The 13,486-nt window shown below is 52.4% G+C and overlaps 1 protein-coding gene across 9 annotated transcripts in view; it reads left to right on the top strand.

Moving 5' to 3' along the window:
* B4GALT3 (beta-1,4-galactosyltransferase 3) overlaps positions 1-13,486 on the top strand; it is a 63,458-nt gene that overhangs the window by 32,190 nt on the left and 17,782 nt on the right. For 6 of the 9 annotated variants that reach the window (XM_029580708.1, XM_029580711.1, XM_029580714.1 and 3 more), the window contains 2 exons: positions 6,225-6,539; positions 12,370-12,605. In XM_029580708.1, coding sequence (XP_029436568.1) covers positions 6,225-6,539; positions 12,370-12,605 — 551 coding nt within the window. Of the gene's footprint in view, positions 1-1,417; positions 1,542-3,202; positions 4,409-6,224; positions 6,540-12,369; positions 12,606-13,486 lie in introns of those variants that run through there. The other 3 variants (XM_029580710.1, XM_029580707.1, XM_029580706.1) reach the window with 3 other exon arrangements.

Raw genomic sequence — 13,486 nt, 5'->3', positions numbered from 1 at the left:
ACCCCACCAGCTGAAACCATTGCTAACAATACAAGACTTTGCACCGTTCTACAAACACTGATATTTTCAAACTTAGACTACTGCAACTCCCTATTAAGAGGCCTATCTTCAAACTTACTAAAACCACTACAGTTACCTCAAAATGCCTCCGCCAGCCTTTTACTAGGTGCAAGGAAATGTGACCACATCACCCCCCTCGCTGATTGCACTGCACTGGCTTCAAGTACAATCCAGAACTCATTATAAAGTATTAACCCTAATTTTTAATATCAGCAACCTCAAGCCAAGTCTAATGGGAGTGACTCTTCAACCTTACGCCCTGCAGAGAGCCCTAAGATCGCAAAACAAAGGTGCCCACAATACAGAACACACACCTAACACAAATAAGAGAGACCGAATGTTTTCCATAGCGGGCCCCCAACTATGGAACTCTCTCCCAGAGTCGCCTCGCCAGATAACAGAAAGAACAAGTTTCAAAGGAGAACTGAAAACAGTGCGTGTGCAGTTACAAAGAGCCATAACGTAAAACTCCGATCTGCTAATAACAGAGCTGTTGGAACATTAGACTACGCTGACAGAGTGAGCAAGAAGTATTGAGTGATGTATTCTGAATATAACATGTAATGGAAAGCTTAGGTTATAATTCTACTTCGAAGCACCCCAATTAACGTTGATGTATCCACCCAGAATATGCATTTACCGTCGAGACGAACTAGATTTTGTATAAAATTGACCTAGAAATATATTTGCTAGAAAATGTACATTCCTGTTAATATGGACCTAGAATAAATATGAGCATTGAAGCAGAAGGGGAACGATATTGTAAACTGTTGTGAGATCTGATTTTTGGGAACGACGGTATAGAAGATGCCTAAATAAATAAAATTCCAACCCGACTGTTACAGATGCGGCACGGCGTCCTTTCCGAAATGCCCAATACAATACAGCGCCGCCTTTCTTGTCCCCCTTTGGACTCGCGGTCGTCTCTCCCTTCCCCTGCTGCTGCCCATAAGAAAAGGTTGGATTAATTACATTTTAGAAACCGCCGGAAAGAAACTGCGCTGGACCTGTGCGGCTGGGTCAGCCTCATAGGAAGGTGTGAATGGCAGAATTTACAAAAGCTCCGGGGGAAAGCTGTAACACAACGGGCCGATAACCGAATCTGACGAGGGGGCAATGACCAGCGCTGCACGCCTGTTTTCTCTGGGTTGTGCGGTCCGGTGCGTTGTTACCGGAAGATGTTTGGTCTCTGGCAGCTCCTGCAGCGCTGGACCTACCAGAGAGTTAGATGTCTGTGAGCCCAGAGCGATTAAAACTTGCAGGATACTGGCACAGATTGTTTCCTGGTTGGCAGGGGACATCTGTCTTTTTTTTTTCCTGATGATTGCCCAGGTATTCCTTAAGGGCACCCAAGCAGCACAAGCTAAGGAACGGCAAACGAGAGGGTTGCAGAAGCTCGCCCTCCTGCCGTCAGCTGGCCTTTCCCTGGTGGAGGACCTGTAGCGTCTGCTCGTCGTCCGCCGGCCGTTGCATGGGGCCAGGTAACGCGCGCCTGCAGACGGTCAGAACGGGATAGGCTGCTTTGGGCTGCAGGACACGGATAAGCAGCAGGAGGGCTACGTCGAGTATTTGTTGTGTAGGGGGGAAACTTTTTTTTTTTTTATGTTCATTTGTTGGAGAAGGGTCAGTAAAATGGAGTGGAAGTGGCATTCAGCTCAGTCTGTTTGAAAAGTGGATGAATTTGAAAGGAATCGTATTTAACTTCTGCAGATTGTAATATTAATAACTGTAGAGCTATGTATGTGTTTCCATGTGTGTTATAGAGAGGAGGAATGAGAGGGTTACTGAGGGATGAGGGCAGCTGGGAGGTGTGAGGGGGTCCCTGGGGGATGAGGGCAGCTGGGAGGTGTGAGAAGGTCCCTGAGAGATGCTGGGAGGTGTGAGGGGGTCCCTGAGAAATTAGGGGAGCTGGGAGACATGAGAGGAACTGTGAGGGGGGTGTACCTGAGAGATGAGGGGAGCTGGGAGGTGTGAGGGGGTCCCTGAGAGATGAGGGGGTTGGGAGGTGTGAGGGGGTCCCTGAGAGATGAGGGGGTTGGGAGGTGTGAGGGGATCCCTGAGAGATGAGGGGAGTGGGAGGTGTGAGGGGGTCCCTGAGAGATGCTGGGAGTGGGAAGTGTGAGGGGGTCCCTGAGAGATGCTGGGAGGTGTGAGGGGGTCACTGAGAGATGAGGGGAGCTGGGAGGCGTGAGGGGGTCCCTGAGAGATGAGGGGAGCTGGGAGGCGTGAGGGGGGGGTCTTTGAGGGATATGGGGAGCTGGGAGGTGTGAGGGGTATTAATTGGGTAAATGTCACCTCAGGACTTGCGATGGAGGTAAAGTTCCTGGATGCCATCGGTGGCTACTTCACGCAGCGCTTTTGTCATGGAACCGATGAGAGGGGGAGCCACATTAGATCTGGTTCTCGGTGAAAGACAGGACCTGATGCAAGAGATAAAGGAGAGGGATCCGCTTGGCAACCGTGATCACAATGCAATATAATCTGACAGAATCACGGGAGGGCGAATGCTAAGGAAGATGACTGCAGGAGTATTTTAGTTATAAAAATAAAAAAGGAGACTATGATAAAATAAGAACATTTGTTAGAAAAAAAACATGAAAGGAGCAGTCCAGGAGGCGTGGACACTGTTTGAAATGACCATCCGTGAAGCCCATTGTATTCCGTGCATTCGGGAAAAGGTTGAAGAAAAACCAAAATCTGCCGGCGAGATTTAATAGTGAGGTGAAAGGAGCCAGGAAAACCGAAACGGCGTCCTTCAGAAACTGGAAAGCAAACCCAAGTGAGGGAAATAAGGAAGAGCAGGTCAGGTGTGAAAAAGTAATTTAAGCAGGCTGAGGGAGGATTTGAAAGGAAGCTTGCCAGAGAGGTCAGGAGACGCAAGAAAACTGTTTTCAAGTATTTTTTGAAGTAAAAAGCCTGGGCGGGATTCAGGTGGGCCGCTGGGTGACCGAGGGGTCAAGGGGTCAGGGAGGACAAGGACAGAGAGAAAGTAAATGAATAGTTTGCCTCTTTCTGACTCGGGAGGATGTGGGGGGCTCACACACACACACACCAAAAGCATTTTCTGAAGGCCGTCGGTTCTGAGCGACTGGATTGGGAACCCCTGTGAAACCGGAGGATAACTGCAAAGCGCAAATGACCCCCATGTTAGGAGTCGCCACCCGGGAAAAGGACCTCGGAGTCCTGGTGGACAGTACCTTGAAAACTTCGGCTCGGTGTGCGGCGGTCGAAAAGGCAAATAGGGATTATTTGGATAGGAACGGAGAACAAAACTGAGAATATCTTAATGCCTCTGCATAGATCCACGGTGCGACCGCACCTCGAGTATTGGGCCATCTCAAGAAAGACGTAGCGGGCGTAGAAAAATTACAGAGGAGGGCGACAAAAATGATAAAAGGAAATGGAAAAGCTAAACAGATGGGGGCTCCTTAACTTGGAAAAGAGGCGCCTGAGAGGGGATATGATTGAGATTTATAAAATCATGAGTAAATGGGAAGCAGTTATTTACTCTTTCAAACATTAGGATTAGGGGATGTTGCATGAAACGAGCCACCGACAGGTTTACAACAGATCCTAGGGAGTGTTTTTTTCACTCGGCACACAATCAGTCTACGGAATCTGTTGCTGGAGGGCCTGGCAAGGGGTTCAAAAGAGGATCAGCCAAGTTCCTGAAGGAAAAGTCCAAAAACCCAAGCCAAGGTCCTTCCATGGTGGGGAAGGAGAGGGGCTGGCTGAAAGGCTCACGGCAGGTGTGTGTTTTTTCTTGTCTGCACCCTGATCCCTGGACTTTGCCTGCTGCCGTCTGCACTTGGCTGTGCACGGAGCACATGATCCCGCAGGAGCGGCCGTCCCGTTCTTGGACTTTTAAGTCCTGCCAGAAACTGTCTGGTCAGCCTGCTCGCTCTCTCTCTCTCCTGTCTGGCTTGTCTCTTGCTCCTGTACTCCTGTGCGGTCTCGCGCCTTCCTTCCTGCTGCTCCCTCGCCTGGGCTTCCGTCCCGGACTTGCTCCTCGTGTGTGTGTTCGGGGGGGGGGGGAGCTGCCTCGGGCCCTCGCGTCTCCCCGGCTTTTCCCATTTCCCTTGCCCCCCCCCCACCCCGGGGATAGATTTTGTGGTCACCTGCCGTATAGTGGTGGAACACCAGTGATTCCTGCACCCCCCCCCCCCCCCAGCTGCCTGTGCTTGTCCTTCAGTGCCCGTACCCCGGAAGCACCCGTGGCCGCCTCTCTCCCGCTTTCTGTCTCCGATTTTTCCAGTTCAACTGCTGCTGCCCATGGATTTGTTCTTGGATTATGGATTAATTCGCTCGCCTTTCCAAACCCAGGGCGAGTCCCAATCAGGTACAGTAGGTAAGGTCCCTGCCCCTGAGGGCTTACCATCTCAGGGCCTGATTTACTAAGGCTTTTCTCCCATTCTGTGTCTATGGGGTGGGGGGGGGGGGGGGAAGGAATTGCTTAGTGAAGGAGGCCCTGAGGAGGCAGTAACGGGTGAGGTGGCTTGTCCGCCAGGTCAGTGGGAGGAGCGGGATTTGAACCCTGGCTTCTCCTGGTCCTCCGCCCGCCGCCGCTCTCACCGCTAGCCGGCTCCACCTTTTGGTGCGTGTGGAGTACCGGCTCCGAGTTTCTTCCTTGCATGGTGCTGGAGCTGTGTGCCCGAGGAGTTTGGATAATTTTGTTTTCCATGCACCCCTCCCCCCCCCCCCATGCCTCACTTACTCGTGCACCTCACCGCCCGCGCGCTTTCAGACCTCCCCCTCCCCCCCCTCCCCCCCCCCGGGCTTTGGTTTTCGTGATCCAGAGTAGTTTAGGGAGGCCACTGTGCCGAGTGAGACTCGGGTCCTCCCTGTACAGACCCCGTGCCGAGTGGCCGCCACGTATCGGATTTTTACCTCCGACAAAGGATTTCTCTTCTTTCATTATATAGAGACCCTGCCAACTCGCCCGGAACTTCGTATCGTACGCTCGTTAAAAAAAAAACAGAAGAGAAACCCTTTCCGTTGAGATTTACGCCAGCGCTTTGTAGGATGACCGCATAATTTTTATTTATTTATTTAACAATTTTTCTATATCGACATTAAAATACACATCATATCGGTTTACATGATAACAAAAGGTGGGAATTACAAATAACAGGGGGGGGGAGGTGGAGAACTAAGAGTAACTGGGGGTCAGAAAAGGACCCCAACAATAGATAGAGGGAGAGAGAACGAGAGGAACGGTAACTTCTAAGTAACACAGGTTAAATAGGTTCAATGATAAGTAAAGTGCAGGAGTGCAGATAAGGAGGGGGTGCAAGAGGACAGAATATAAATGTACGAAAGATATATGGCGCAGTGAGGTGAGAGAGTAAGAAAATATACAGGGGGTACAGGAGAACAGAGAGGAGGGGTACAGAGGAGAGATGAAAGCAGAGATCCAGTTGGTCGAGGCGGTGAGTAAGGAAATAAGCAAGGGAGAAGAAGCGAACAGGGAGAGGTATTAAATAGATGGAAAGTCAAGGAAGTTAATTCGGGAAGGCTTGACGAAAGAGCCATGTTTTTAGAAGTTTTCTAAATTTGAGAGGGCAGGGTTCCATGCGAAGAATGGGCGGTAGGTCATTCCAACGCGTGGGGCCGGCAATTGAGAGAGCGCGGTTTCTTGTGACTGAGAGGTGGGCTTTTTTAAGCGGGGGGACGAGTAGGGTACATTTATGAATTGTTCTGGTAGGGCGGGATGATTGTGAGGGTTGAAGGGGTTCATTGAGCCAAGAGGAGTTGTGGTGGTAGACAGCTTTTTTTTTTTAGGACTGACAGGGAATTGGTTTTAATCCCCAAAAATTAAACACTATGAAAATAGAAGAAATAAGTTGCAGTAGGCCAGGAAGGGAACTCGCCCAGGTCAAACCAAAGAGGCTGGATCCTGCCCTGGGATTTTCCCCCATGCCTTCCGTGTAGTTTGGATTTCCCTAGGAAAACCAGGGGGGGGGGGTGCCCCCCCCCCCTTATCTCCAGGCATGCAAAGGGGCAAACCCAGGACCGGCTCAGCTTCTCTGGAGGAGATGGCGCCTCCAGGGCTGAGGTGGTGGGAGGGTCAGGAAAGACGAGGTGGCGGGGGTGCAGCTAAGAGTAACCCGGTTGTTTCTGGCGAGGCAGGTGATTTTTAAAACCTTCCCTCTTTCTCTCCCCAGGGTTGCCCTGGCCACGGGACTTCCACCCGCTCCCCCGGCCCAGGAAGAGGACCGCCTCCACCATGATCCGCTGGCTGCTGCAGCGGCCCTGCACCCTGGCCCTGCTCATCGGCTTCCAGTTCGCCTTCATGGTCTACTTCTCATTTGGCGGCTTCCGGAACCTGGCGGCGAAGTTTGGGCGCGCTGCCGACCCGGCCTACGACTACTCCCGCACCCACGACGTGTACGGCAACCTCAGCCACCTGGACTCCCAGCGCGGCCGGGGGGAGCCTGCGGAGATCCTCCCCTACTGCCCGGAACGCTCGCCGCACCTGGGTACGCGCGCCCTGACCGGTAACGAACGCGGTGAGACCCCTCCGGCGCGGAGCCGACTGCTGGCATTGAAAACCAAAACTCGGTGTGTCGGGTGTGTGTGTGTGTGTGTGTGGATTCGGCTGCCTCAGGGGAGAACTTTACCCCCGCTAATCAGAGTCAGCAAGGCGGGAGGAAACGGAGTTAATTCGGGTGCACTTACAACCTGCTGTTTCCATGCAGCGACTTGCTCAGAAAACTGCAGCCTACACACACCTCGTTTCTCTGAGCAACCCCCGCCCGCCCCCCTCCCCCCCCCCACCGACCTGTACATTCCTGATCCAGAGCCCCTCTCGTGAGAGCACGCCACACCTAGAGCCCTGTCCGGAGAACATTCTGCGCTCATTAATGGAAACGTGGCTGTTTCACAGTCAAGTGCACAAATAGATTTGCCAGCACAGGGTGACAACAAGAGGGAGAAGTGATGGCTAACTTTGGGACTTTGCTGGCTCAGTCAAACCTTTAGAAACTTTACCACCGTGCTGTGCTTTTCCCTTCCGTGTCTACCTTTTTGGGTTTGCCCGGAGACGCGTTCTCTGGGCAGGGTTCCAGATCAGCCTGCGTTCTGGACAGAGGTTCTAGGTGTGGCCCGTCCTCTGGATAAACGCTGCCACGTTCCACGTACAAAATATTCTCTCGCAGCGAGTTTTTAGAAGTGGATTGTTCGCTGGGCAGGAGTCGCAGGTGTGGGATGTCCTCTGGGCAAAATATTCTAGTTATGAAAAGTTCTCTGCATGGAAATTGTAAATGTGGAGTGTTTTGTCTGGATGGACATTGTAGGTTTTGCCCCCCGTCTAAATGCAAATGGTTCTTTAGACATGTAGGAGTTCCTGTCCGTACCCCAGATCAGTCCAGACAAGTGGCTTTTGCATCCCTGCCAGCGGATGGAGGCAGAGAAGAAAACTTTGAGGCACCGCCACATAACCAAGAGTGCCACCTGCGGTCCCTCGGTATTTCTCTGTCTCCAGCGGTCTGGTGTTATTGGCTCCCCGAGGTGTTAGCGTCCTCCGTGGGCCATCCCTTGGGTAGAGCAGGGGGGGGGGGGGGCGGTTTGGCGATCCCTGAGCTACCTCGGCCCTTGTCTTCAGGGAGGGCAATAGCCGGTGGTTCCGGTTCCCTCATCCCCTCTGGGTCCCTGTCACCTCCAGTGCACATCCTCCCTCACCAGAAACAGGGAGGTATTTCATTTTATTTCCCTGGTTCTTGTTTGGTGTGTATCCCTTTAATTTAGGTAAAAAAAAAAAAAAAAGTGAGACGGGAAGGAGCAGCTCTTAGGCAGTGCTCAGGCGGCTGAGTGCAGTTTTACTGCGGGGAGGCAGTTCCAGGTGAGCGGGGCCTGACTCGCCAGGTTTCTCAGGGCCGGGTGCTTGATCAGCGCCGCCGACAGGGCTCGCAGTCAGGGGTTCATTTTGGGCCCGTTTTTCGCAGCATGGCGCCTCCCACGCTGCCCGGGAAAGCTTGCCGCAGTTGCAGTTCAAGGCGGGCTTGCCTCAATTCGACTGCGTTTTGCGGGGAATGCGCCTCCGGAGGGGCTGGGACTTCCGCGGGGCCTCCAAGGCGCACGAGGTCGGCTGGGCTGGTTCTGGAGGCCCTGGGGCGGCCGGGGGGGAGGGGGGGTCGGGGTTTGGAGGAGCCAGCGGCCATTTTGGCTGCCCGTGCTGGGAGTCAGGCTGCTGTTTCAGAGCCTCGGGACTCGCCTGCCACGCTGTTTCCCACGGAGCAATATCCTGCTGGCGGCAGGGGAAAGGAAGAGGTGCAGGGGGATGTGGATCCGGAACTTTCTTCTTCGGATCCGGAAGATTTTTCAATGGATTTTGTCCTTCTGCTCCATAAGGCCTATTTGGCCAGGAAGGGAACAGGGACCAAGAGGCCTTTACTCAGGAAGTCCCGGGCGGCTAAGAAGCCTGGGAATCGGAGCCATACAGAGTCCAGAGGGACTCTGTATGGCTGGGTCAGACCAAGGGTCCAAGCCCAGCATCCTGTTTCCAACAGATGCCAAACCAGGCCACAAGAACCTGGCAATTACCCAAACACCTAGAAGATCCCATGCTACTGATGCAATTAATAGCAGTGGCTATTCCCTAAGTAAACTTGATTAATAGCCGTTAATGGACTTCTCCTCCAAGAACTTATCCTTTGATCTCAAGCGGTCTGCGGTGGAAGAAGACACGTCAGAAGAGACGGATGATCCGGATCAGATGCAGGGCAGGGGGCGGTGGATCTGGACAAGGATCCTGCTCACATGTTGGTGGATCCGATGCCAGGTCCGGACCAGGATCCTATTATTGCGTTGGGAGATCCGATACAGGGCCCAGACCAGGATCTTATTATAGTGTTGGGGGATCCAATGCAGGGTCCAGATGAGGTTCTGATCGTGGAAGATGTCGATCCTCAGGTAGTCTGCCTGTACCGTAGAGATGAGCTGGGCCTGCTAATTCCCCAGGAGCTAGAGGAGCTGGGGATTAAGGTCATTCGGGAAGCTTCGATAATGAGGGGGTAAACCCAGTCCTATCGGGATTACAAGGGCCTCCTAAGGCTTTTCTTTTGCCTAAGAAGGTGAAGAGGTTGGTGGATCGGGATTGGGAATCTCCGAAAGCAGTCTTGAAGGTGGCCAGGGCTATGGCTAAGTTTATATCCGTTGTAGGAACAGAGCTTGGAGTCGTGGAAGCTTCCCAGGGTGGATGCGGCAGTTTCCGCGGTTAACCAGGAAGACGACCTTCCCGGTGGCAGGTTCGGTCGCTCTGCGGAATATCCAGGATCGGAAGCTGGAGATTCTGCTTCAGAGGCCGTTTGAGGTTTCAGCTTTGTGTGGCTGCTTGATAGGTGCAGAAGGCGCACGAGAAGTGGTCGGGGACGATTGCCCAGGCCACTCAGGCTGTGTGATGGATGCCCTGTATGCACGATCCGGGCCTCTGCCAGGAGTATGGACCCTGCGGTGGCGGCGCGGAGACGCCTCTGGCTACGAAATTGGTCGGCGGATGTGTGGTCCAGAGCCCAGCTGTCTTACCTCCCCTTCAGGGGCAAGCTGCTGTTTTGGGAGGATCTGGAGCAGCTCTTGAAGCAGTTGGGGAATAAGTTGCCTGAGGTCAGGAAGACCCCCAAGAAGTCTTTCCCTCCGCGAGCTCGATTGCGGGAGGTGAGGAGATTTCGAGCTGGCAGAAGGCCTGGGCCGGTGGCACAAAAACAGAATTCGGGCAGACAGCAGTCCTTTTGAGCCCAACGCAGACCTCTGAGGGACGGTGGCCCCCAGGGATGAAGGCGGGGTGGTCCGCTCCTCTCCGAGGGCTATCGGAGGGAGGCTGTCCCTCTTTTACGAGAAGAGGCCCAGGATCTCTTTGGACCAGTGGGTTCTGGAGGTGGTGAGAGACGGCTACGCCTTAGAATTTTCTGGTCTGCTCAGGGTCGCCTTTGTCATCTCCCGCAGCGTCTCCCGGTACAAGCGAGAGGCGGTGCAAGATACTTTGCGACGGCTACAGCTCCTGCGTGCCATTGTGCCGGTGCCCCCCTCAGGAGAGGGGGGGGGGGGAGCAGGGTCGATACTCTGTGGACTTTCCGGTGCCCAAAAAGGAGAGGACTGTTTGGCCCATTCGCGATCTGCAGAAGGTCATTGCTGCTCTCCGGGTTTCGGATGGAGACACTGCGCACGGTGATAGCAGCAGTGCTCAAAGGGGAGTTTTCTGGCCTCGTTGGACTTGACGGAAGCCTAGCTCCATAATCCCCAGTCGGGCCGAACACCAGGAAACCTAAAGCAGTGCGGCTGGCATAAGTGAATCAGAAAAGGTGTTCCAGTGATAAGGGTGAAGGGCAGAGGGGAGTGATGAGTGATCAGAAGGCAACAGGCAATATAATTTTATGATTAATAATGCGAGAAAAATCCCAGTCCCAAGGTGCCAGATCATTTAAAGTTCAAAAGACTTGCCTTCCTGGATTTGTTAAAAATTTTCCTGTGATTTATCCTGATCAAAAGGTCGCTGATGCAAGAGCTGCCCGTCATCTTCTGATCACCCCACACCCCCCTCTCGCCCTTCCCCTTCACCCTTATCACTGGAACGCCGTTAATGATTCACTTATGGCAGCCGCACCGCTATAGGCTTCCTGGTGATGTCCGTCTTTGCTCATTTGAATTCTGACCCGAAGGAAAGCTCACCAAGAAATGGATTAAGTCCCTCCGATAAAAAGGCATCCCCTGATACATATTTCTGGTGTTTGTTACCCTTTATTTGTGTGCATTCAGTCAAAGCCAGCAGCCAACCTACTGTATCCAGAGCAGAGTCCATGCATTTAGGATGCAAAAATCACGAGGAGCAGTATGCAGGTGGGGGTGAGGGGGCTGAGAGAGGGACCTCAGGGTGATAGTGTCTGGCGGTCTGAAGATGGCGAAGCAATGTGACAAGGTGATAGCTAAAGCCAGAAGGATGCTGGGCTGCATAGAGAGAGGAATAACCAGCAGGAAAAAGGAGGTGATAATCCCCTTGTGCAGGTCCTTGGTGCGGCCTCACCTGGAGTACTGTGTTCACTACTGGAGCCCGTATCTCAAAAGGGACAGAAACAGGATGGAGGCAACTGAAATGATGCTGGGTCTGCACTAAAAGCCATATGAGATGAGACTCGAGGAGCAAAATATGCATCACCTGGATAAGAAGAGAGATGGGGGACATGACACAGATTTTTAAATACCTGAAAAGTATTAAAAATGCATAGTAAGCATTTCCATTTTCCAATGGAAGCTGTAACATACAAAGTAAAATAGTAGTGATGGCAGAAAAAGACCAAATGATCCATCCCGTCTGCCCAGCAAGCTTCCCTAGATAGCGACTGCCGTTCCGTGCAGGCTACCCCCATATTTCTCTTAGGGGGGGGGGGTTACTGCCGCTCCGTGCGGTTATCCCGAGCAGTTACAACCCTGATCAAGAAGGCGAGGGAGGTAACTTGCTCAGCGCAGCAGTTGCAGCCCAGAAAAAGGCAGGGGTACAACTTGAAAGGTTGGGGGAGGGTCATGGGGAAAGGGGACGCCAGCGTTGGGTGGAATTTTTTTGCTGGGCAGACTGGATGCCTCCATTTACTGTTCCTGAGCTTTACATGGTCACTGATTCAGTGCTCTGGTCCCCCCCTCTCAGGACCTGTTCTGTTTGGACCTGAGGAAGGGAGCGTTAACGCCTGAAAGACGCTCAAGAATCATCCCTGTGCGCCAGGCCGGACTGAATCCCAGCCTTGTGGGCTGCAGGAGCCCGTGACCCGGACGGGAGACGTCGGGCTCATCAGGATATCATCCCGGTGTGCTGCACCTCCGGGGATACCTCTCTGGAGCTCGAGGGAGGGCGGGAGGTGCTCCTGGGGGCTGTTGCGCACCTCCCTGGCTTCTCTCCCTTCGATCACCGTGGCTTATCCTGACCAGGTGGTCAGTAGTAGAGCACTGATGTTTTTCGCCTCTTGGTGAAGCGCTGGGACTTTATTCAAAGACACCAGGATGCTTTTGGTTTTTTTTCTTCAATTAGCCTTGGCACCTACTTTGATTTTTCTTCAACGTAGTACGGTCCTTTCCTGTGCAGGCTGCAGACTTCGCTCCCGTGGTTGAGTGATGCGATCCGTAGTTTTAATGGTTACTTTGCTGGATGGTTGATGCTGGCCTGGGGTGAGAAGTATTAGGAACCTGTGGCGAGTGTGTGGCTGTGAGCCTGTGGTGTGTGTGGGTGGTGAGGGCAGTAGGATTAGGTGTATGTCTTTTTTTTTTTTTTTTTAATGCCTGTTTTTTGGATATGTTAATTTTGTTCCTCCTCCACCCCCACCAACACAGTTGGACCTCTGACCGTGACCTTCAATAAAGTGCCAACCCTGAAAAAAATCCAAAAGAAGAACCCAGAAGTCACGGAAGGTGGCAGGTACCGCCCGCTGAACTGTGAGCCACGGCACCGGACCGCCGTCATCATACCGCACCGGAACCGCGAGGCCCACCTGCAGTACCTGCTCTATTACCTCCACCCGTTCCTCCAACGCCAGCAGATACAATACGGCATCTACATCATACACCAGGTCAGAGAGCAGAGCAGCTCAATCACCATCACTTGCTCTGCTCTGTCTCCCTCCTTCATATCCCCCCTTATATCTCCCTCCTTCCCTCCCCTTCTGCTTTGCTGTCTCTGCCATTGTATCCCTGCTCACTACTTCCCATCTACGACCATCGTCTCTCTCCCTAGGTCTGTGTACCTCCTCCTTTCTCACCTTCTCTATCTCCCCATCTTTTTCCTTTACCTACTGCTATCTCCTTCCTGTCTTTCTTATCTCTCTCCTTGCCTCCTATTTCCCCTTTGTCTCTCCCTTGCATAATCTTTCTCTATCTCCCCTGTCTGCAGGGGGGTGGAGGGAGGAGAAAGGATGATACTGGATTTTCACTGTGCCTGTCTATGGGAAGAGGGTGGGATTTGAAAGAAGCTTGCACTGCTGCTGCCTATGCTGTGTGTGTTGTGTAATGAGACTGCATGTATGTGTATGAGAGAAGCTTGCACTGTTGCTGCTCATGATATACTTAAGAACATAAGAAATTGCCATGCTGGGTCAGACCAAGGGTCCATCAAGCCCAGCATCCTGTTTCCAACAGAGGCCAAACCAGGCCACAAGAACCTGGCAAGTACCCAAACACCAAGAAGATCCCATGCTACTGATGCAATTAATAGCAGTGGCTATTCCCTAAGTGAACTTGATTAATAGCAGTTAATTTTATTTATTTATTTTTATTTTAAGTATTTTCTGGACCGTCACAACGGTTTACATTAAGGCACATAAAAGTAATGATACTACAGTTTGTCCGTTTACATAGGTGCCATAAGGTTCGGTAACATAGTTTGTTATCAATGTTCGTTGTTAAATGTGATTAATCATGTCCATGTCTTTCCTTCTCAGTTTTAAGTACAGAA

This window comes from Rhinatrema bivittatum, chromosome 16 (assembly GCF_901001135.1).
Source record: "Rhinatrema bivittatum chromosome 16, aRhiBiv1.1, whole genome shotgun sequence".
NCBI lineage: Eukaryota > Metazoa > Chordata > Amphibia > Gymnophiona > Rhinatrematidae > Rhinatrema > Rhinatrema bivittatum.
This window is presented reverse-complemented; position numbering and strand designations above follow the sequence as displayed.